We start from the raw sequence: 26,178 nt of genomic DNA on the forward strand, positions 1-26,178 counted from the left end.
TTCCATGCAGATACTTCTATTGTGCTTATTACTCTCGGATTCCAATTTCTTCATGCTGCCCCCTCAGATGAATAATCCAATCAGATATGGAAATATTACACACTATATAAACTTATTGAATATGTCAAAGTTCATGACTGACAATGGATTATATTCCCACTAGAGTGCATTTCATAAATGCACTTTTACTGAATCTATGTCCTTCTACCATCAGCTATTAAACACCACTCTTTAATGACTTCGTATTGCCCCTATTATGACAGTATGAATTCCATATATTCGAAAATTTAAAAAAACAAATACTAATATCTCTAGAGACATACATTTATCAACTATGCATTGTAGATGTGATTGTGATTGTGACATCCCACCTTTCGTAATTTGGCCCATCAACAATATTTAACCTACTCCAGTATAAAAATACTATGGACCCTATTAGCACAATACATACTTTGCAAATTATAACAATGTGCATCTCCACTGGTGTACATTCTGTACATTTATTTTTGGTGTCATTTAATTCTACCACCCACCAACTATCATGACACTACATATATACCCTGCTGTGCCTTTAGTATAGTCATTGTTGAGGAAATGAAAATGGTCAGCTAATTAAGGCTTCTGACAAATGAAACAGCAGTAAAACTGAACTACTCGACTTCCTTTTTTATAGGTTTCCCTGATAGGAACAGCACAGACAGCAAATTGATAAGGTGACACAGTATCATTTTGATCACGGATAATGAACTTAAAAGGAATTTGACAATGATGGGACTTGAATGAGAAACGCAATATACAAAAAAAAATGTTAAACGGGGATTTAGGATATCACAGGAATGAAGTATATGACTCCATATTAACTCATAGAACTAATAATGTAACATGCATATTTTTAAAAGTACTACAAAAATAACTTTACCTTTGAATAACAAGAAGTAAGAACAAGACATTTGGGCAGCAATGGACAAGGATCAAAGTTTAGCACTTGTGTATACCATCATCTGGTAATATTAACACAGTGTACAATGTGTGATCCTGCACAAGCTGGTGAAGCTTAAAACCAAGAACAGATCAGATGAATGAGAGTATAAGTGACTCTACGGAAAGGAATAAATTGTCACGGTCTCAAATCATAGGTGGTATAGCCCTACTGTGTGGCATAGCCATAACTATGACCAAGATGGCCAGAGTTCAAAAAGTGGTTTGGGTGAAGGTGGACCCTGAAGGGGGATGGCAGACAGCAGTAGATTTAGGCTTACTCACTCTGGGAGGGACAGTGAAGTGGTTCTCACTCAGCTCTGACAATAGGTGCAAGAGAAAGCAGGTCAGTTAGGGACACAATCATGGTATATAAAAGCCTGTGAAGGTGTGTGTGTGTGTGTGTGTGTGTGTGTGTGTGTGTGTGTGTGTGTGTGTGACTGACAGAGAGAGAGAGAGCAACAGCATCATCATGTTAGAAGGAGGGCCTGAAATGCAACATGTTGATGTCGTGCTAAGATTAGCAACTAGGAGGTGAGGATAATGTAGGGTTATGGCAAGGGTAAAATCTATGCACTGCACAGGAAAAGAAACAGGCTATTGACAGGATGTGGAGTGGAGACTGCTGACTGAGGATGCGCTAATTCAGATATCTTCCATGTTTGGTCTGGGGTAAGCCAAACAAAATTAGCTAATAGGGCATGATTGTAAGCCAAACTAACTCTGTCATGATGAAGGATGCCCACCTCCATGGTATGCCAGTGTATGTCAGGGTAGCAGGTAATGGCATTAAGTTTACTTGTGGCTGCCTGGATGATGTCATCTCTGGACATCTTTCCTTCTTGTAAAGGGATACTTAAGGCACTAAGCCCCCTCATGATGGCCTGGATGATGCCCTTTCCTGACAGCTTTCACTCCTGTAAGGGGATACTTAAGGAAGCAATTTTACTCATGGCCGCCAAGATGATGACCTCTCTGGACAGCCTGCACTCCTGTAAGGGGCTACTTAAGGAACTAAGCTCCCTTGTGGCTGCCTGGATGATGGCCTTTCTGAACAACACTGACTACTGTAAAGGGATACTTGACACGGGAGAATAAAGTCTCAATTCTCAATAAAAGAGGATTAGCAGTTGGCAGGCATGGCAAAGTACAGTTTTGTACCTACCATAAATGTAGATGTCCAATAGATATGCAACTGCAGTCATAACATATGGGTTGTCCCGCCTCAGGCAGCCCTCGGTCGGCCGAATTCCAAAGTCTGGGTCCGGCGTCAGCCGGTGTCGCCTCTTCTCCGACGTCACAATGGCTGGAGTATAAAGGCATCGGTCGACGCCATCTTCTTCAGTGTTTCTTGTCCCAGATGCCAGGTGCCCTCCTAGGAAGGCTAAATTTGGTAAATGGATAAAAATAATCCCAAACATGCACAACAGTAATAAACAGATACACCACAGGAATACCCCCAGCTAATGGGAAAAGGGGTAGGGACCCAAAAAAGAAGGATACAGAGGGGTAGGAGGGTGGGAAAATCCGACTGCAGTTGCATATCTATCGGACATCTACATTTATGGTAGGTACAAAACTGTACTATGTCCTTCAAGAATGCAACTGCAGTCATAACATATGGGTTGAATACCATAGCCAAGCTGGGGGTGGATGGATCTATGATAATGATGGTGTAGCTAAAATCCCTTGCAGGACTGCCGAAGCAAAGCCTGCTCGGGATCTGGAGTATAAAGGCAGGTTGTAGTGCTTGGTAAATGTATGCATGGAGCTCCATGTAGCAGCCTCTAAAATGTCCTTTGTTGCCACTCCTCTTAGGAAAGCTGTGGAAGTGGCTAAAGCTCTGGTGGAGTGTGGCCTAATATTGGCTGGCACACCTTTTCCATGGAATGAATAGCAGAATCTGATGCAATGTCCAATCCATTTTGAAATCGTCTGTTTGGAGATTGCTTTTCCTTGTACTCCAGCAGCATAGGCTACAAACAGTTGGTCAGACTTTCTGGTGGCCTTAGTTCTGTCCAAATAGTAACGTAGTTGTCTGTGTATGTCCAAAGTATGCAGAAGTTTTTCCCCCCTATTTTGAGGATTGGGGAAGAATGTAGGCAGGTGGATAGTTTGATTCAGAGACACCCTTGAAATAACTTTTGGCATGAATGTAGGATTTGTTCTTAGAGAAACTCTGTCTTGATGGAAAATGAGGAAGGGAGGCACTGCCATGAGTGCCTGTATCTCCGAAACTCTTCTTGCAGATGTGACTGCCAATAAGAAGACCGTCTTCCATGAAAGAAATTGCATTTCTGAAGTTGCTGCTGGTTCAAATGGGGGAAGAGTTAATTTTTCCAACACATAATTGAGGTCCCATGCAGGTATTGGCTGTTTTCTGGGAGGTTTGATATTCTTTATCCCTCTTAGAAACTGTCTTAGCAGAGGATGTGAAAACACTGGAGGGTCACAGTTGTATTTTGCTGAGATTGCTGAGGCATGAATCTTTATTGAAGAGTATGAGAGTCCAGTATGAAATAGTTCTGCCAAATATTCTAATATCTGAGGTATACTCGGTAATGCTGTGTCCTGACCCCTGTTGGCATTCCAGATGCTGAATCTCTTCCACTTGGCTGAATAGGTTTTTCTGGTGGAAGGTCTGCGTGCTTCTAGTAAGATCTCTTGAACTGATTTGGAAAGAGAGTTAGGTGGAGAAATCAAGGTAGCCTCCAGGCTGTCAGATGTAATGTTTTCAGGTCTTGATGTACAGTCCTGTAATTGTGTTGTGTTAAGAGCAGGGGCCATAGGGTCAGAGGCCATGGCTTGGTCCGAGTTATGGTCAATAGCAATGGGTACCAGTGTTGCCTTGGCCAGTCCGGAGCTATCAAGATGCCTGTTGGTTGTTCTGCTTTGATCTTCAGTATCACCTTGGTCAACAGAGGCAGAGGAGGGAATGCATACATTTTTAGAGAATTCCAGCTGAAGGAGAGAGCATCCGTTTTCCAAGCTAGAGGATGGTGAGTCCTTGTGCAGAACTTTTCCAGGTGATGATTTGAGTGGGAAGCAAAAAGGTCTATGTCCGGTCTTCCCCATGTCTTTGTCAGTTGAGAGAAAATGTGAGGGTGCAGCATCCATTCGTGTGGATCCATAAAGTTTCTGCTCAGCTTGTCCGCCAGTACATTGTCCTTGCCTGGTACAAACTGGGATTGCAAATGTATCTTCAGGCTCAGAGATTTTTCCCAGAGAAGCATTGTTAGTCTGCAGAGGGGGTAAGAATGAGTGCCTCCCTGTTTGTTTATGTACCACATGACCGTGGTGTTGTCTGTCCTTATTAGCAAATGCCCTTGTTGTAGTGATTTTTCAAAAGTTTCGATTGCATGTATCACTGCCAACATCTCCTTTTGGTTTATGTGCAGATGTCTTTCCTTTGGCGTCCAAAGACCTTGAATGCATCTGCCCTCCATGTGCGCCCCCCATCCATGGTCTGAGGCATCTGTTGTAATCATTTGGCCTGCTTGAGGTCTGTTGAAAGACATGCCTTTGTTTAGCTGACTGGCTTGGGCCCACCATAAAAATTCCTTTTGCAGACATGGAATAAGTGGGATTATGTCCTCTAGGCTTTGACTGTGTTGAGACCATAAGTTTTTTAAATACCATTGCAGCTTTCTCATATGAAGTCTTGCCAAAGGTATCAGAAGGATGCAAGATGCCATGAACCCCAGGGCCTGCAGGATTTTCCTTGCAGTCAGCTGGGAGAGTTTTGCTAGGCCTTTGAAGCACTCTGGTAACTGCTGCTGTTTTTCCTCTGTGAGGTAGGCCATTTGGTTTTCTGTGTCCAGCTTGGCTCCTAGGAAGATAATCTGTTGGGATGGCAGTAGTTTTGACTTCTGAATGTTGACTGTGTATCCCAAGGCTTGCAGTAGATGCATGACATAGTCCAAATTTTCTTTTAAGGTTTGTATGTTGTCTGCTTGTATGAGGCAGTCGTCCAGGTAGGGGTATATTTGAATCCCCTGCAGTCTGCAGTGTGCCACTACTGATGCCAGGCATTTCGTGAACACTCTGGGCGCAGTAGATAAGCCAAACGGCAATGCTGAGAATTGATAATGCTCTGTCCCTGCAAGAAATCTGAGGTATCTTCTGCAGCTTTGTCTGATTGGGACATGCAGGTATGCCTCCTTGAGGTCCAGAGTGACCAGCCAAGACCCCTTGCCCAACATGGGAAGGAGTTGCTGCAACGTCAGCATTTTGAACTTTGGCACCATGAGAAAAGTGTTTAGAGTTGACAAGTCCAGTATGGGTCTCCATTGGTTTTCTTTTCTTGGAACAAGGAACAGTCTTGAATAAAATCCCTGGCCTTGCTCCTGAGGAGGAACCCTTTCTATTGCTTTTATACTTAACAGCTTAGAAACTTGAGTGAGCGCCTCTGCCCTTTGATGATGTGGCAGGTTTGGCATGCCTTGTCTTATTGGTAATGTGTGGAAGTGGAATCTGTAACTTTTGTCTATCAAATCCAGAATCCAGTTGTCCTTGGTTAAAATATGCCAGCTTTGAGAGAATAAGGATAATTTTCTGCCCAAAGGAGCTTCTCTTTGAACCTTTGTAGGCGGTACGAAAGTCAAGTCATTGTGATTGTCCTTGTGGTGCAGCTGAACTGTCTGCGCCACTTCTTTGATTTGGAGGTTGCCATTGGCGGCCCCTGTAAGATCCTCTGTATTGCCCTCTACCTTGGGCACGTCTGCTTTTTCCCCTTTGAAACTTGTCTGAGCCGGGGAAGGACCAATTCTTTGAGGGCCAGTTTCTGCTGAATCTGGGTAGCTGAACCTGAAGGAAATCCTTGACTGTCTGTACTGACTTTGCTTTTTCCTCTATGGATTTCAGTACATCTTGTGCATTAGCACCAAATAGCTTATGTTTTTCCAGAGGTGCATCAAGTAACTTTACTTTAACATGGTCAGGCAAAGACTGATCCTTTAACCAAGCATGTCTACGTATCACAGCCCCAGTCATAGCTGCCCTACATGAAGCTTCCAGTGCATCATAACCACACTGAAAAAAAATGGTTATTAACCTGCTGTGTGTTATGTATATGATCCTGCAATGCCTTTTTATCAATAGGCTCAGGAGAGGCTAACTTTTTCTGTAAATCATCCAGGAGAAAATCTTGGTACTGAAACATGTGAAAGAGGCAGTTAAGTGACCTCATGGCTAGGGTAGTAGAGGTGTATACTTTTTTACCCCATCTCTCCAGGGACCTTGCTTCTCTGTCCGCTGGCAGAGGGTTTTTGGCAGAGGAGGTAGCCACTCCCTTGGGGCCCTGTGAAATAGTTTCTAGATCCACAGAGTGGGCCTTAAAGAGGTGCTTGTGAGTGTCAGGGACCCTATAATATCTGTCCGGCTTGACAGGAGCAGGAGGGAGAGAATCAGGGTTAGCACTGGAGTCAGAGAAGACATCATCCAAAACATCCATAACAGGTGGAATAGCCAAAGGTCTATGCTGAGGAAGCTTGAGGAAGGTACGAAGCCTTTTCCTAGAGTCAGAGAATTCCTGACCCTGCCATTGAAAATGTTCTCTCATGGAATGCAGGACTTCACCAAAAGAGAAATCCTCTGGAGGGGAAGCAGAGGGAATTGATTCCTCAGCATCAGAGTCCACGTAGGCCTGGAAGGATTCTTCTTGGGTATCAGAATGCTCAGAATCCCCAGAGGCTTCATCCGAAGAGAGGTCGTCCGCCTGCTCTGTTCTAGGCCTTTTCTCTGCAGGAGGCTGAGAACCCCTGACCGGATGAGGCTGAGTCCCCCTGATAAGGGAAATAAGATCTGCAGCCAGAGACATGATCTGCTTATCAGATGAAGGGGCCTGGGCAGCAGGCTTAGGATGGGCCTTGGCCTGACTGGCGGCCTTAGCACGTGCAAAGGCCTTGATGGACATGGATACAAGAGGCCTAACAGCCCCACGTGCAGACGTAACCTTGTCCACAGAAATGGTGTCGGGTAGATCCAGAACTTCGGTTTCCGGAGGAAAATCAACAACCGGCACCGGAGAGATCTCCAAGACTGAAGGTCGTGTTAACGCTGTGTCGTCGGCCTGGAGCGGTGGAATTACCACTTCTGAAGGGACTGGAGCACTAGCAGAGGGTTTAGGAGTAGCATCAGTAGTGGGCGCGGGCCGAGGGTGTCGGTCCCGGTCCTTGCGTTTCTTAGCAGATTGGGTTGTCGGTGGATCCGACGGCATGATATATGCAAAAGATTCACCAAAGAAGTCCTCGGCGAATTCTGTCCGGCGCCTGAGAGTGCGCTTATTAAAGCAGCACAGGCCGAGACGTCGTGGTCTGGGCCCAGGCAAGGAAGGCAGAGAGAATGGAAGTCCTTATGAGGTATTTGTTTACCACAAGACAAACAATTATTAACTTTCTCAATTTGTTCTGACATCGGCTGAGTCAAGAATAAATGTTCCCCAACGGGGTACTTAGCTTTTAGATGACTTCGGTACTGAAAACACAGGAGCTGACCGACCGGCACTTGCGAACTGCTTCTGCTTCGGACACCGCGCGGCAAGAAAGACTGAAGAAGATGGCGTTGACCGATGCCTTTATACTCCAGCCGTTGTGACGTCGGAGAAGAGGCGACACCGGCCGACGCCGGACCCAGACTTTGGAATTCGGCCGACCGAGGGTTGCCTGAGGCAGGACAACCCATATGTTATGACTGCAGTTGCATTCTTGAAGGACATCAGCAATCTCCTAAAATCAATTACAAATGCTATGCTTAGGGTTTAGTTCTGGGGTCAAATACTAGTTGTATTTTTATATTGGACAGAAAATACAAGTGATTGCATATGGGTAGTGAAATACAGTGATGAAGGCAAGTAGAATGTATAGTTTTAGCACTTTTGGACTCAGTGTGGCCACTGCTTTACCTTTAAAAGATTTAACTGGGCATTGATCAAAGAAGAAAGTAGACTTCAATGTAAATAAATACCTCACAAGACCATCTGGTTGAAAAATATTTGGATGTGTATATAGGATCAACATTCAAGATCTAAAAACAGCTGATAAAGACAGACACTGGAAAAGTAGTCATAGATAAAACCGTAAACTCTGTCTTTAGCACTTTCAATGCATTGCTGTAATACAGTTATCTTGTGAGGTAGCTAAAGCAGACTGTCACAGATATTAACTACTCTGTATAAACCCTTACTGTAGTATACCACATAATATTTCTGATGTTATTTAAGCTAAACAACTAATACAACAATTTTTAAACATTTATTTTATACAACATATTTAAATTTCTAAGAATGTTGGACACTGAAGTTGCTAGAGTTTATTTCAGTGATTATGGTCATTTCATCAACAGCAATATTTGTTTTTCTCATTTCTTCTCAGCAACTGATCTAGGGTAATTCCAAGGTAATATCTCTTTTTTGTTTTCTGTTATTCTCTGTGGTTCATGTTTCCAGTGTATTCCTTCTGCTAAATTTGAATGACGGAATGCTGCATGACTTCCAGCATATCAGCCCTGTGATGTTACTGTGTCTCTCTACAGACACATTTAACCCTAAGTATTCTATTGTTAATAATCAGGAATGCAGCTGTTTCCAATTCTGCATTTTACTTGCATCACACAGTTTTCCTACAGATTTTATGAACTGTCTTCTTAGTACATCATCTGTTCATTTTTCTGATTAACTTCACCTTTCCTTAACAATTCATGTCAGATCTATGTCAGCACATGGGTGCGTTGATAATTCCCTGCACTACTATAGCAGTGGGCTTTACATTTTTTTCTTCTTGAGCCATATTTTTATTTGTTGTCTTTTTCACTATCAATTACAAATCTATTTCTTTTTTTTTTTGCTCTGATTTTATCCAAAATGTTCTAGCTAATCTGAGAAAGGATGACATTTTATAGTGGTTTTCTTCACAACTCAGAATCTGCTTTATGTCTGAATCTAAGAATATCTATATATCTATATATATATATATATATATATATATATATATATATGTGTGTATGCAGGAGTACATGTAATGAATAGACACACACACACTATATATATATATATATATATATATATATATATATATATATATATATAAAATCAATTACATGATGGTGAGAAATATAATCTTTTTAAAAACTGATTAGATATAGCAAGTGATAAGCATTTGGAAGGTTTATAGTTTTTCTAACTCATCTAGCATTGTCTTTGATCAATTACACCAAAGTTATAGGACATAAATGCAGAAAGGGGAACATTTAATTACAGACCTTATTTCAAGATATGACGGTAGCTTTCAATATTGATATCAGTTTTATTTTTCTGTAACATGGGTACTGTGAAATGTTGCTAAATGGTATACATATGTAAAACTATTGTCATATACATACATACATATGCTTATTCAATTATATAGCTGGTGCTTCGACTGGACACTCTGACGCCATGTCAGACAACTTTTATATGCATTGTTTCTCAATTCTCTATAAAACCGTTTTGTGTCATTAGTGAATCACCTGTACTTTTCCTTTATATTTGTCTGTATACCTTCCAAGGTCTTCCAGTTGTGCATTTACTTTACTACTGGATAGTTTATAACAAATAATGATCCATTACTTTACTACTGGAGATATTTTATAACAAATAATGATCCGTTTAGATGTGCTGTTTTCAGCACATCTAAGAGATTTTTTTGTGATCTCTTCTTACTTTAGTTTACCATGGTAATACAGTGAGACTTCTTGTCTTTGTTGCTTTACAGTTTTCTCCAAACGGTGCTTCCATGCCTGCATCCTACTTGTTCCCATCCTTTCCTTTATGTTTTTAGGACACTATTTGTTATTAGCTTAGTTGCACAGTAATATATTCTACTTACTTCTGTTACAGCGCATGACTTTCGCTTAACAGTTCCAATCACTGTAGTCATCTGTTTTACCAGTCTTCTAACAGTGTCATATGTCCTTTTTTTTTTAATTTATCCAAATGCTTTGGGTTTCTAATACCTTGAAAGGAATGTATACCATTCCCATGTCAGGGTATGCCTAGAGTTCCTGACATTAGCATTACTTCAGTGTTTGAATTTTGCCAAGAATGCTCTTCTAAGCACAAGCAATGTACTTAGAATTTCCTCCTTCTATAGCTAATGTGAGGTTACATGTATCAGTAGCATATTTAATTATGCTTGAAAATCTGTATTAGCTCTCCTCTTCCAACTACAGTTGGAACTGTCTGCATGTCTTTATGCCATACTGCTTAATTTCTGCTTGTATATCATATCACGGCACTTTAGGAGTCTGTATTTTTAGTATGCAGGACACAATAATCACTAGATGTAGTTAATTCACTGAATAATGATACCTTGGTCCCTTTCTCTTTACATCTGTTTTTTTTTGCCTCTGATTTAAAAAATGGGTACTTACGTATTATCGCAACCAGATTTTGCGATGTACTGTACTTTCCGCCTTTAGTTTAAATTTAAAAAAATATAGTGTATTAGGGAAGGGTAGTGTGTCTAAAAGTATGCTGGGATATTGGTGGGGTTTTTTTTAATGTTTTTATGGGTAAATTTTTTGGATAGGTGCGTAGTGTGCTGAAAACGAGCGTTACGTTGGTACGTATATTTATAGCTGAACTTTGAAGGTGCTTTCCATTTTGGAGCTGTCGTCGGAAGGAGATGGTCGCATGGAAGGATTTTACCGATTTGGCTGTCGTTGGAAGGTGTTCGTATCGGAATGGAGTTATCGAAGGATTTGGGGATCGTTTTCCTTTTGGATGTATCGTTGGAAGGTGTTCGTATGGGAAGGAGTTATCGAAAAATTTGGGAATCGCTATCGAAGGAGTTGGAAACTATCGCTGAAACTTCATTTGTGTTTTTTTTGGATATATCATTGGGACAATCGCTGTTTTTGGACTTTGGGAGCTATCGTTTGAACTTGGTTGGTTAAAAGGACTTTTGGATTTATCGTTGGGGCAGTCGATGTTATTTTAAAATTTGGACTTATCGAAGGACTTTGGTGGACTTATCGAAGGACTTTTGGGAGCTATTATTGGAACTTACTTTGGTTACAAAGGACTTTTGGAGCTATCGTAGCAACCGAAGGAGCTTTTGGTTTGGGATTTATTGTTGGGATGTGTTACACATGTGGAGATTTATTTTCCTTTATTCAGTTCTTGGATTACTTAAAACAAAAAGAAGAAAATGGAGACAAGGTAAGTGATTGAGGAAAAGTATTTAATGGTTAAACTGTATTTATTAAATGGTACATATGCAATGTAATGTAAGTAAATTCAGAATACTGCTTTGTTTCTTTCTTGGTTGTCATATATATACAGTATATGAATGTCATTAATTTTCATAGCTGTTAGGGTTCTACTGTTAAATGTTGTTAATTGTGGATTCTTCAGTTGTTGTTATATTGATAGTCAGTGTAGATAGCTCAGAAGATGTGGATTGTTCACTGGGTGTTTTGTTTTCACTGTTGACAGCTTGGAAGTAGTTGGTTGGTTAATTGGTGGTACTTGGTATGGTTTTTCTGCTTTTTTGTGGAGGAAAGTTGTTAGCGATGGCTTTTAGTAGTTCTTCAAAGCAGTCTTTTGAATGTGATAGTTGTGTTTCCCACATATATTCAACAAGATAGGAATGTAGATGGTGACGTGCAGTTCCTCGCTGTTTCTTGTTTCTCCACTTTACTGAGCCCCACATTCTTTCTATATGTTGTGTATGCACTCCAGTGTCAGGGTCAACAAAATTGTAGCTGTGATTAACTTTGTCATGGCTGAAGCCAGCTTTTTCCAGTTGTTTTGTTTGGTATGCTTTCCAGGAGTCTGAGTATATAATGCTACCTTCTTTGATGTTTCTTTGTATTTGGTCAAACAATGTAGAGGCAGTTCTGTCAGGCACTTTTACTACAAATGTTTCTTTCGTTTCCCTACAGATCCCTCCAAAAATCCACTGTTGAGGTAGAATACGACCGCTGTTATTTTTCCGCCGAGTAAATAAACTTTCATCAATTTCCACTATATGCCCTGGCCCTCCGATCATTTTCTTCTCTTGTTTTTCCAACTCCATGGTGCATACATCCCTTAAATAATTACTCCAGTCGATAACTGTTTTGTCAGCCATATCCAATTCTTCACGACAAAAGTTAATGCTAGTTAACTGCTTACACCAACAGTATATAAAACGAACAGCAGTTATGAAAGAAATTCTACTTCCTTGAAAAAAGTTACTTTCCCGAACTCCTATATGCTGGTAGCATTTAGTAGAGTTGCATTTCCAAAATATTTGTTTTCCATAGTATAATTTCATTTCATGTCCTGAACTGCATTCCTTGAAACTGTGTATAATTCCATACTGTTGAAATAACTGAATTGCCTCCTTATCTGTGTTAGGTAAATCCCACAATCGCATTTTTCACAAAACTAAGATTACAGCAATCAACTTAGATGGTTAATAACTATATGTCTTTTGACTAGAGCTTTGACAACTTTTGTATAGCACGAGAAATGGAACACATGCAGAGATGCTTTACGGACATGCGTAAATAGCGGTAAAAAAGGGTCAAGCTATTTTCAAATGTTCTTTTCTCTGTGTTTTCAAGTTTAAATACTACTATAACTTAAAACTTTTATAGAAAAGACGTTATTTAGTTTTAATACCGTTAATTCCGTTTATTTAAGGAAAATACAAGCGAATATTTTAAGCTTGAAAATCTGGTTGCGATAATACGTAAGTACCAAAAATGTTGGCAGTAGATATTCCCACATAATAAAGAATGCTTCGGTTTCAATAGTTCTTTGTGGATTATGTTTTCAGTGCTTCTGTGCTCCCTGTATGTTGTAGTATTTATACACCCCTTAGTGCAACAGTCTTGTCCCTGTGTTGTGCCTTCTGCCCAGTGTGGATAAGTTTATTGCTTCACATATTTTGCTTACATACAAAACCCTTGTTATATCTAGCACAATTACAGGGTGTCATTCCAGCAAAAACACACGCATGTCCTTCCAAATTACACTTTATAAGCACCTGTGTTATATGTGGAACATATATGTAATTTAGTGTGAGTACCTTGATGTCATACCAGAGTAGCTGAATTAATAAAGCCCTTCTCATATGTACTACATTTATATGGTTTCTGCATGCACTGAAATGGTGATGATTTAACATGGGAAAATTCTGTGCAAAACTCGTCATAAACATAGTATTTGCAGGATTTCTGCCTTTTTAAATACTCCTAATATTTCAAGTTTCTAATACTGTGATGGGAATGGACCCCATTCATAAAATTAGTCACTGATGTTAACCAAGAGTGTTTTTCTAAACACCTGTAATGTACCTAGAATTATCTCTTTCTGCAATTCATAAGGGGTTATATGCACTGGTAGCATTTGTAAGTATGACTGGAAATGTTGTTTTATTAGTAATGTTGCTCTTACTGCTATTGTAACTGTCTGGATATCTTTCTCATTTCTGTTTGTAAGTCTTGATATTTTATGATTTTGTACCTTTTCATGCATCAGACACTAAAACTGCTTTTGTCTTTGTTTCTCCCCTTGGACTACTATAACTGGTTTCTTGCATCTATTTTTTTGATCTGTTGGTATTGGGTGATCCCATGTGATTTTAACCTCATCACTGTCAATAACGCTTTGGGGTTCATATGTCCAACGATTCTCAGCTACTTCTACAATGTAGTGTTTGCACAATCCCAGTGCAACAGTCCTGCCACACTTTCAGTATACATATCCTCAGCTACACTTTCAGTATACATATCCTCAGCCATGAGTGTATCATACCCACCAGCGAGATGAGCAAATGTTTCCAGTTCTGTTTTACAGAACTTGCCTGTCTGTTTAATCAATGTTTTCACTGGACTTCATAAACAAACGTGTATGTAATCCACTATTATGGGCCACCATTATTAGATATTTGTGTTTTGGTTTCAATTTACCTCTAATTATTCCTGCATCAAATCTTGGTCAACATGAGGTTGTTCTAGAAGTTCTTTTTTTTTTCTTTCTTTTCTTCTGATCCTTTTCTTTGCATTCTTTCTTTTGCTTTTTGGCTCTTTCAGTTGCTGACTGATTAATGTCTGCTTCTTTTTTGATTTCCATTCCCTCTCATCTTCAAAATGCTTTTGCTAAACGCAATGATGTCATCTTAGAACTTTCACTATGCTGGGATCTGAAGAGGTCAGCAAAGATATATATATATATATATATATATATATATATATATAAAATTTTGAGGAAGCCCATTTGTGCTGGCAAACTACTTTTTCTTAGAAATCCCATGCTACATGTAGTACACTTAAAGGGTTTCTTGTTTCTGTTTAATTTCTCCAAATGTTTAGGTTTTTATATACCTTGACAGAAATAGACCCCATTCCTAATTCAGGGCATAATTAAGGTATATGATATCAGTTCTGCTTCAGCCTTTGATGTTTTCAAAGAGTGCTCTTAGCATTTGCAATGTGTTAATGTGGACCCACTGATGTGTTATCATGTTACCCTTCTGTGTAAAACTCTTGTCACGCCAAATGACAATGCTATTTTACCAGGGTCCCTTTACAGCTAAAACTCTTACTTCATGTATTACACTTGTGTGATTTCTGAAGATGCCGTGTTAAACTCTGCTTATACACAAAACTCATGTGACATGTGACACATTTATAAGGCTTCTGCCCTGTGTGGATACTTTCATGCGTCAAAAGACTCTTCTTATTTATAAAACCCTTGTCGCATGTAGTACACTTAAAGGGTTTCTCTCCAGTGGGCACAATCTCATCTGCTGGTAAAATACACTCAGGCTTAAAACTCCCATGAGATAGAGTGTAGTCAAGGGATTTCTGGCTATCGTGAACCTGTTGATGTTTTATCATATTACCCTTCTGTGTAAAACTCTTGTCACATAATGAACATTTATAGGGTTTGAGGCCAGAGTGAAGATGCTGATGTTTAACCAGAGACACCTTATAACTAAAACTTTTGTCACAGGTTGCACACGTGTAGGGTTTTTGCCCAGAATGGACAGACTGAAGATGGCGTGTCAAACTTTGCTTGTATGCAAAAGTCATGCGGCATGTAGTACATTTATATGGTTTCTGTCCCGCATGGATACTCTCATGAGCTACCAGACTATTTTTATTCGTAAAGCCTTTATCACATGCAGCACATTTATAGGGCTTCTGGTTAGTATCAATACTCTCCAATGCTGCAAAGCTTGTCTGATTTACAAAACCCTTGTCCAATGTGCTACTTTCATACGATTTATCACCAGTAAGGACACAGCGATGCTTTAGTAAACTACCTTTATCATTAAAACACTGTCTACATGTGGCACACTTGAAAGATTTCTGTCCAGTGTGAGTAAGTGCATGTCTCTGCATACTTTGCTTATATACAAAACACTTGCCACATGTGGCACATTCATAAGGTTTCTCTGTTTCTATAATTTCTCCAGACATTTTGGATTTATTTCCAGTGTGGAAGCATTTATGCGATTCCAGGCTACTTTGATTTATAAAACACATTTCACACATGTCACATTTGTATGGCTGCTGGTTATTGTGACTGCTACTCTGATGCCGTACCAAACTGCTCTTATGTGTAAATCTCCTATCACATGTAGTACATTTAAAGGGCTTCTGGCTACTGCGAAAAATATGAGGATCTACACTGATGCACTTTTGTGCAAATGTTTTGTCATGTAATGAACATGAAAAGGACTGCTGGTCATTGTGGATAATCTCATGCGCCGCCAGACTGCTTTTGCGTGTAAAACCCATGCTACATGTATTACATTTAAAGGGTTTTTCACCAGTGTGGATCCACTGATGTGTCATCATGTTACTCTTCTGTGCAAAACTCTTGTCACATTCTTTGCATTTATAAAGTTTAAGGCCAGAGTGGAGATACTGATGCTTTACCAGGGATACCTTATAACTAAAACTTTTGCCACAAGTATCACACTTGTGTGGTTTCTGGTCAGAGTGGACAATCTTAAGATGACGTGTCAAACTTTGCTTATATACAAAAGTCATGTGACATGTAGAACATGTATAAGGTTTCAGCCCGGTGTGGATGCTTTCATGTACTAATATACTTTTTTTATTTGTAAAACCCTTGTCACATATAGTACATTTATAGGGTTTCTCGTCAGAATGGCTCATGTCATGTTCTGCAAAATTTGTATTACTTACAAAATTCTTGACAAATGTGGTGCTTACATAAGGTTGCTTGTCAGTGTGGACTACCACATGTTTTATAATGTCCTCCTTTTCTGTAAAACCTTTGTCAGATACTGAACTTCTGCAATATTTAGGGCCAGAGTGATAATACTGATAGTGTTTTACCAAAGTTCCCTTATAAATAAAACTCATCCCACATACTGTGCACATGTAAGGTTTTTGCCCACAGTGGACAGACTGAAGATGTCTTTTCAAACTTTGCTTGTAAACAAAAGTCACGTGACATGTACTACATGTATAAGGTTTCAGCCCTGTGTGGATACTTTCGTGTGCTGACAGACTTCTATTATTTATAAAACTCTTGTCACATGTAGCACATTTATAGGGTTTCTGGACAGTGTGGCTAGCATGTTCTGCAAGTTCTGCCTTACTTACAACCTCCTTGTCAAATGTGATGCGTACATATGGTTTCTCATCAGTGTGGACCACTGGATATTTTTGCACTTCACTCTTTTCTGAAAAACTCTTGTTACCTATTGAACTTTTATAGGGTTTCAGGCCAGTGTGACGGTACTGATGCTTTACGAGGGTCCCCTTGTAACTAAAATTCATCCCACATATGGTGCACTTGTAGGGTTTTTGCCATGAGTGGACAGATTGAAGATGGCGTGTCAGACTTTGCTTGTATACAAAAGTCATGTGACATGTAGTACATGAGTAAGGTTTCAGCCCTGTGTGGATACTTTCGTGTGCTGACAGGCTTTTCTCGTTTAGAAAACTCTTGTCACATGTAGTACATTTATAGGTTTTCTGGACTGGGTGGATACCATCATGTTCTGCAAGATCTGTTTCCTTATTTACATAATCCTTGTTAAACATACTGCTTACATAGGGTTGCTTATCAGTGTGGACCACTCGATGCTTTGTCATGTCATCCTTTTCTGTAAAACTCTTGTCACATATTAAACTTTTATAGGACTTCAAGCCAATGTGATGGTACTGATGCTTTACTAGGGTCCCCTTGTAACTAAAACTCATGCCACAAATGGTGCACTTGAATGGTTTTTGTCCAGGGTGGACAGATTGAAGATGGCGAGTCAGACTTTGCTTGTATACAAAAGACATGTGACATGTAGTACATTTATATGGTTTCCGCCCTGTGTGGATACTTTCATGTGCTAACAGACTTTTCTTATTTATAAAGCTCTTATCACATGTAATACATTTATAGGGTTTCTGCCCAGGGTGGCTAATATAATTTTCTGCAAGCTCTGCCTTATTTACAGAATCCTTGTCAAATGTAGCACTTACATAGGGTTGCTCATGTTTCATTACTTCACCCTTTTCTGTAAAACTCTTGTCACATACTGAACTTTTATAGGACTTCAAACAAGAGTGACGATACTGATGCTTTACGAGGGTCCCTTTGTAACTAAAACTCATTCCACATATGGTACACTTGTAGGGTTTTTGCCAAGAATGGACAGATTGAAGATGGCGCGTCAGACTTTGTTTATATACAAAAGTCATGTGACATGTAGCACATGAATAAGGTTTCAGCCCTGTGTGGATACTTTCATGTGCTGACAAACTTTTCTCATTTAGAAAACCTTTGTCACAAGTAGCACACTTATAGGGCTTCTGCTCAGAGTGGATATTAGGTTCTATGAAGTCTGCTTTATTTACAAAATCGTTGTCGATTGTGGTGTGTACATATGGTTGCTCATCCGTGTGGTCCACCAGATGTTTTACCATCTCAACCTTTTCTGTAAAATTCTTGTTGCCCATTGAACTTTTATAGGATTTCAGGCCAGTATGACGATATTGATGCTTTACCAGAGTCCCCTTGTAACTAAACTTCATGCCACAAATGGTGCACTTGTAAGGTTTTTGTCCAAAGTGGACAGATTGAAGATGCCGTGTCAAACTTTGCTTGTATACAAAAGTCATGTGACATGTAGAACACTTGTATGGTTTCTGCCCTGCGTGGATGCTCTTATGTGCTGCCAAACTATTTTTGCGTGTAAAGCCTTTATCACATGTGGCACATTTAAAAGGTTTCTGGTTAGCATGGATACTCTCATACACTGCAAGGCTTGCCTGATTTACAAAACTCTTGTCAAATGTGACACTTTCAAAGGATTGCTGACCAATATGAATATTGTCATGAGCTTCTGGACTGTTCTTAAGTATAAAACCATTGTCAAATGTAGTGCATTCATAGCTTTTTTCATCAGTGTGGACATATCGATGCTTTAGCATGCTATCCTTGCATACAAATGTCTTGCCGCATGTTGAATTTGAGAGCTTTTGGTCCACATGGGTATGTTGATGCCTTAAGAAGGTCCCTTTGTAATTAAAATTCTTGCCACATGTGGTACAGTTGTAATGTTTCTGCCCCAGGTGGATAATGTGTTGATGCCTTGTTAGACTTGATTTATATACAAAACCTATGCCACATGTGATACATCTAAAGGGTTTATGATCACTGTGAACTAACTGATGGCTTTCCATGGCACACTTCTGTTCAAAGTGTTTGCCACATGTAGCACATGTGTAGAGCTTCTGTCCATTGTGAGGAAGCAGATGTTCCACTGAACTGTTTTTATCCACAGAGCATGTGTCAGGCATGGGATGCTCTCTACTGAGTAACTGTTTATGGTTTATCAGTCCATTCTTTTCTTTCTTCACTGAGTGAATTATGTGATCCATTAAGTTGCCACTGTGAAAATTTAATTTATTGTTGCAGTTAATCCATTTGTGTGGCATTTCCCCACCATCATTTTCCAGAAGCATGTCATTAGTTTCCAGGGGTATTTCTAGCTCAGTTTTAATATTAAATACCTTATATTCCACCAAGTTCTGCTCTCCACTTTCAGCCCTCGCTGGGTAATGCCTTGTGAAGGAAGTCTCATTCAGAAAAGTCTTGCTGCATTCAGAATGAAGGAACTCCCCATGTGGCGACTGTCGGCTCTTAATTTCACTAAAATCTAAATTCCTGCTGACTTTAAAGAAAAAAAATAATATATTAGAATATATTGATACACATTAAAGGTTTATTTTATTACACCGTGTGTTACATTTCAAATTATAAGTTACTGCATACAAACATTTTTTTTAATTTCTAATTTAAATAATAATAATTTAAATAATGAGTGAATTTGTAACATTCCAGTAATGAATATGTAATACACATAAAACGTAGTTCAGTTCCTCTGTATGCATCAATGTTTCTTCAATATGTCCATTTAACAATGCTAAATAATTTGTTGTTTACATTTTAGGTTTATGCTAGGAGTTTTTTCATTCTAATACAAGTAACATGCATCAGAATCTGTTTTATCAACAAAAGTATATCAACTTCAAATGCATCAAAAACAAAAAACAAAAAATAGAATAAAAAACAAAGATTTTGCAGATAGACAAGTCACCTACACCCCACCCATATTTCTAAAACATAAGGAGGAGATAGTACATACATTCTACAGCAGTACTTCAGCTGAGGGATAACTGTTGATGTTGCTAGTAAGAGTACTGAAGTTCAAATATTGGCCTAAGGCCATACCAAGATATCGCTAGTCAGTGACATACGGGATAATATTGCCTTGATTATCTGTAATGGTAACACTGGGAAGGTGAGGAGATTTTTGAGTGTTTGATAAAAACACCCTAACATAAAAATGACTGAAACATAAGTCATACAGGTAAGAGGCAGAACTAAAGATCACCTGCAGACTCTGAATCGGTCCAAATACCATTCCCACATAGAAACTATAGCCCTAATGAGTGGAAAGCTTCCTGCCAGCCTCAAAAACTTCTGAGACCCAACAAAACAAATCCAGAGGGATCTACAATAAAAGCCAGACCTTGTGAAAGACATTAGGAGTGGTGAACACACAATTGTGTGTGAGAGTTTTTTTCCTATTTGTATATTGAATCTGAATCTCTGCAAATACACTCAAGTATGTGCAACTTATTTTGTTATTGTTAATACACTCACAAACACAGACATTTTTTAGGAGTGTGTGTGTGTTTGTATATACACACACACACACACACATACTGGTAGCCCAACATAATGCATCAGAGATACTTCAGGTGCAGCTAACATTAGCTAAGACAGCAATTCAGGTTGTAGCCAGTTATAGGTCCCCAACCATGTCCCAAGACACTCACTCCATGTTCCTAAACACCCTGGAGACTATTGGGGTCCATACCTAGCACACTTATACTGGGCGACTTCAACTACCCCTCCATTAACTGGGAAAACTACTCATGTACCAATACACTTGCCCAACATTTCCTAGAATTCATTAATTTCAGTGCCTGGAGCAGCTCATTCTTGCCCCCAGGTAGCAACATCCTTGACCTGGTCATTAATAACATGGGCGACCATTGCTCTATACCAATAGTCAACTCCTCCCTGGTTAGATCCGACCACAAACTAATCACCTTGGAAATCCGCATCCCTCCCACCCCTGCAAAGGTAACCACCATGAAAAACTTCTCCAAAACTAACTTTAGGCTCCTAAGAACAGAGGTGGCTAACTTCACGACATCCATGCAAATGGAGAAAAGTTGCATGACTGCCGAATCATACAACAAAGCAATGTACGAACACGTACACAGATGCATGGATCTCGCCATACCCAATAGAACCAAGACGCTGTCCTCCAAAAAAAGGAAGCCAATCTGGTGGTCTCCTGCCATAAACAAACTCTACAACAGAAGGAGGAAACTGATGCAGAATAAGGTGAAGTCCCAAGACTGGAAAAACTCCCTTATCAGCCTCAACAAAAAGTTGAGATCCCTCACCAAATCCTCTAAAGCTAGCTATGAAAACAGAAATGCAGCAGATATTAAAGACAGCCACAAGGTCTTCTATAGTTATGTAAAGAACCTCCATGGCAATAGCCAGATTTGCTCTAAGCTACTGCACAATGGTACCTTCTATATCGAGCCAACAGATATTGCCAATATACTGGCCAACAGATTCAGTACCCCCCCCTGCCCCAAAGGACCAATCACAATGCCAGTAGATTGCCAGGCACCCAGTATTACTGCTGCAGAGGTTAAAACAGCACCGTTCAAGGCCAAGAATACAGCTTCTATGAGACCTGACAATATCCCTGGCTGTGTTCTACATGAACTACAGAGTGAACTGCACCTCACCTGTGTACCCTGTTCAATCACAACCTCACCTCAGGCTTTGTCCCTACCAAATGGCGCACTGCTATAGTCATCCCTCTCCAAAAAGAAGGAGTGACTACAGACTCTGGGAACTATCGCTCCATTAGCCTGACAAGTCTGACATGCAAAGCTATGAAATGCATCATCGCGGACCTAATAAACAAGGATATAGGGAATCTCCAAACTCTGGATCCCGCACAGTTTGGTTTTGTGAAGGGTAGATCATGCCTGCTCAACTTGGTTGACTCCTTTGAGTCAGTCACCAGAGCTGTGGATTAAGGCACGGTAGTTCATACAGCCTACCTTGACCTGGCCAAGGCCTTTGATACCACTCCCCACTCAGAAATCACAGAAAAACTCATTAAGCTACGCATCAACCCCTATATCACTACGTGAGTTGCAAACTGGCTCACAGAACCCACAGTGTGAAAGTAGCTGACTCCAAGTCAGACTACTGACCAGTCACGAGTGGAGTCCAACAGGGATCGGTCCTGGGTCCTCTCCTGTTTGGTATCTACTTCTCAGAAGTCCAATCCAATATGAAGGGACTCTGGCTGGCAAAGTTCGCAGATGATTGCAAGTTGAGAGCCATTATTAACTCCCCAAGTGATGTTGACATCTTACAGAATGGCCTCACTGAGACCAACGACTGGTGTCAGAACCATGGCCTTAAGCTCAATGCCAAAAAGTGTGTTGTCATCCCCTTTGGAAAAAACCCAGTTCCCATGAACTACCACATCGGTGGTAATCCACTGAACACAGAAGGCATTATAAGACATCTGGGAACACAGGTTGACAGCAACCTCTCTTTTGACCACCACACTGCCACTGTGGTCAGAAATTCCTTCTATGTGGCACATCTCATAACTAAGGGTTTTGCATCCAGGAAGAAACAGGTCATTGTCTCCCTCTACTCTTCCCTCATTAGGCCAATCATCGAGCACAATGCCCCATTTGGCATGTACCTCACTAGACACCTGCAACAACTGGAAAGGCTGCAAAAGTACCTCAAAAAGAGGATCCTAGGCCTTAAACACTTGTCCTTTACGGATAGACTCAAAAAATTCCAACTATTCTGTCTCATATCGCCTACTTAGAGGCGATCTCTGCTTGACTTATAAAGTCATGTCTGATCCAGCTCTGTTAGAAATGCTACATGTAAAGAAATCCCAATCCCTTCACACCACATACACCAGAGACCTCAACCTCATTACCACAATGAACAGAACGTGCTGGAGGGACAGGTTCATAACCCAGAGACTGCCCATGCTGTGGAATAGACTTCCCATACATGTCAAACATAGCACCTCACTGGCCCACTTCAAGAAAAATCTTGATGAGTGGATGGGGAAATAGAAAATTCACCCCAGGGATCACTCCAGTGGCTCTACTCGACAAAGATACTGGAAACTATGATTGGGTGGCACAACGCCAGGGTAATCCTATGGGCTAGGCTTGTAAAGGCTCCAGGGCCATTAGTCTAGTACACACTTATGATATTATATATACATATATATATATATATATATATATATATATATATATATATATATATATATATATATAATTAAAATTAGTGGCGGGTTATAGTAAGAGTAAAACAGTTAGTTGCCCATGGTACACAGCTTCGTGGAGCCCCACAGCTTGTCAAAAAATAAATCACATTTCCCACACAGATTTGGGTTCCAACCCCCATCAAGCAATACAAGAAGGACCATCAGACATTCTCCAATACAGTACATGGAGGGCCACTAACAGTGCAAGAAAACTGCAGCTTTGAATTGTTGGTGCCACTGAATTTTGCTGCATGCCACACTAGGGAGAAGCTTTAGTTAATGCTTCAGTTATTTGTTCTGTAGTTGGAAGAAATGCCCCAAGTTAAGTGACTAGCTCAGAGTCATACAGTACATAGCTGGAGGCAGAAAGAATCAAACCCTGCATCCTTGTCTACAAGAATACCTCATTAAAAGTTTCAAGCCTTAATCCTCTACAGTAACTACCTAACATTCACATTTCTTCATTTTATGATAAAACAGTGAAGGATAAAAATAAATAAGCAGTCAATAATGAAGGTTATTAGAGTTTTGTTCAATATTAATGCACTGCTTCCTGTAGTCAAAAGTACAGGGTTTCAAACCTTTCACCTCCATTTGCCTATTGTCAGACTCTGAACAAGCTGTAATTGATGGTCACATGTGTGTGTGTGTCTGTATAAACATTTGTTTCCTACACTCCACTGTTCGACTCAAAAATCACAAATTAGTGTAGTGTGTTAATGCTGCTGATTTCTGTGTCAAGGGTGTGGGGTTTGAACCCTTCTCCTTTCTTCTTGCTTTAGTCTGGTACTTGGAGCACTTGGTTAAGGTTGTGAGCTGTAGTTCCTGTGGTACAGGGTTTAAATCCCTCTGCCCTCATTTACATACTGTGTGACCTTAAGCAAGTCACTTAACTAGACAGTGCTTTGGGGCAACTAAAAATTTGGCCTAGGCTCCTCAATGGTCTTCTGGACTGTAAGCCTAGTAACTACCTATGAATCAGACCAGTTATGGTAATGCAAGGGCCATTTTACCTTGTTTGTTGTCCAGTTCAACCTTTGGAGTTATCAGATCCGCATCCAACCTTGGCACTTTTCAGAATCTTTAATCCAGGACTCTGACTCCTCCCATACCCATAATTCCCTCAGTTCCCCAGAGTAACACAGACAGAGTTTGTCTGCTTATAGTCACAAAAGATTACATCATAAAAAACTATACAGCCCAATCTAACATAGTTGGAAATAATGGAGGAACCACAAAAACAGCAAGAAGTAGGCTGTCCAAGGACAAGGCCCTTGGTGAGGTCTAACTGTTCAACCGGAGTCCAAAATCACAATTTTGGCTAGGGGATCAAGGGAGAGATGTTGAACAAGACAAAAACAGGCCAACACGGATTTAGCGTTCTGGCAAATACATAACCTTTGTATCTGATGTCTGTTTTCACCTGGCTCAATATTTTGGACAAATTCCCTAGCTACTGAAACACCTAGGTGGAATCAAGGAAGGATATTCCTGAGAATGGTGGAACCAAAGGATGTACAGGATCTGGACTGCACATCCAGCTTGTAGTGTGACACAAATGTGTGCTTAGTAGACCAAGTAGCTGCAACACAAATTTCATCAATGGAGACCCTACTCATAAAGTTAGTGGAGGCAGCTACCACCTTGGTAAAATAAGAAACCACAAAAGAAATAAAAAATAAAATAACTCAGCCAAGTAGAAAACACACTTTAATCTAAGACTTAGCGCCTCAGCCAAAAGCCTTCCAAGAAGCTTTCTTGGAAGGCGTTTGGCCGAGGCATCAAGTCTTAGACTAAAGTGTGTTTTCTATGTGGCTGAGTTGTTATTTTATTTCACCTTGGTAGAATAAGCCTGTGGTCTGCCATGCAAATTCAGTGCCAACTTTTCATACACAGACATAAGGCATGAAAGTGACCTGGATAAAGTTACTTTAGTTAACCCCTAGACCAAATTTAGCTTTAAAAGAGCAATGAAAAGCTAATCCAATTTCATGATGGTCTTTATCCTTAATAAATATAACCGGAATTAGCAGTGAAAATATAGCCAGTGAAGAATATACTGTCCTTTGTTAGAAAACTTTGGAAAAATACTGGTAGACTGACAGTCTGATTGAGGTTTGCTTCAGAGTCCTCCCTTTGGGGAAAAGTGATAATTTGTTCTCAAAGATACTTTGTCCTAATGGAAAACAGACATGGGAGCTTGCATGATAAAGCTTGCAACTCCGAGATTCTCCTTGCTGAAGTGGTGGACACCAAAAAACAGCATTTTCCAATAAAGATATTTTAAATGTACTGTAGAGGCAGGCTAGAATGGAGCTTTCATTAAAGCCTGAAGCATGATAATAATATCTCAAGGTGGATCCAGATCCCCGACTGATAGTCTTAACAGGATGGTTCTCTTTAGAAAAGCTGTTGAAATCTTTAGAGATGCAACAGAAGTCTGATTTTGCCCTACGTGAAAATTGCAAATAGCTGCTAATTGTACCTTGATGGTTGAGAAGCTGGATCCTTTGTGAAAAAATTCTGTCAAGAAATCCAGAATGACTGGCAAAGAGCTGAGAAGGGATCTAGTCCTCTAGAATAAGCCCATATGACAAACCTTCTCCATTTACTTAGATAAGCTTTTCTGGTAATTGGATTCTGTGAACAAGATAATATAAGAGCTACTGAAGCAGAAAGCCTGGCATCTCTGGCCATTGTTAAAATTGGAAAAAATCATGCAGTTAATCTGAGGGAATTTTATGCTCCGGTGAGGCTGATCGGATGGATGATTCAGAATATCTGCAAGATGATCCAGTATCCATGGTGGAAGTACTACATGAGATTGGAGGAAGGGAAAAGACACTTGCCATGGTCAAAAAGGGGCAACGAGGATAATTGTTAGTTATGTACTTACCATAACTAGGTACGTGTTGTCTTCTTTCATTCCTCCTCACATATGGGTTACGTTCCCATCCTTGGCTTTGACGCAGCCGCTTTTCTTCGGACTAGGATCCAAGTCTTGAGTTCCTCCCACTACTCACAATGCCCTGCACTGCAACCTCCTCAGATTGAGTTTGTTGCCCATACATAATAGAGAGTAGCAAAAGAAAGCAGTGAGCTTAAATGTGTATACAAATATAATTCCATAGTCAGAGGCTCAAAGAAACCCAGGAACTACAGTTCCAAAAAAAGAAGTTCTCTCCAGGTCTTCTAGAGTGCTAGGAAGGAGATGGCAGGTTGGGAAGGTGAGAAGGAATAAAAGAAGACAACACAGATACCAAGTTATAAGTACATAACT

General features: G+C 40.1%; 1 protein-coding gene across 1 annotated transcript in view; it reads right to left on the reverse strand.

Annotated features, from left to right (window-relative positions):
* Positions 1–14,502: 14,502 nt before the first annotated feature.
* LOC122798684 (zinc finger protein 808-like) overlaps positions 14,503–26,178 on the reverse strand; it is a 334,416-nt gene continuing 322,740 nt past the window's right edge. Inside the window, exon 4 of the mRNA XM_044067777.1 lies at positions 14,503–19,157. Coding sequence (XP_043923712.1) covers positions 14,551–19,157 — 4,607 coding nt within the window. The 3' untranslated portion in view covers positions 14,503–14,550. The remainder of the gene's footprint in view (positions 19,158–26,178) is intronic.

Source organism: Protopterus annectens, chromosome 3.part1 (genome assembly GCF_019279795.1).
Source record: "Protopterus annectens isolate FY-2018-M chromosome 3.part1, PAN1.0, whole genome shotgun sequence".
NCBI classification, from domain to species: domain Eukaryota; kingdom Metazoa; phylum Chordata; order Ceratodontiformes; family Protopteridae; genus Protopterus; species Protopterus annectens.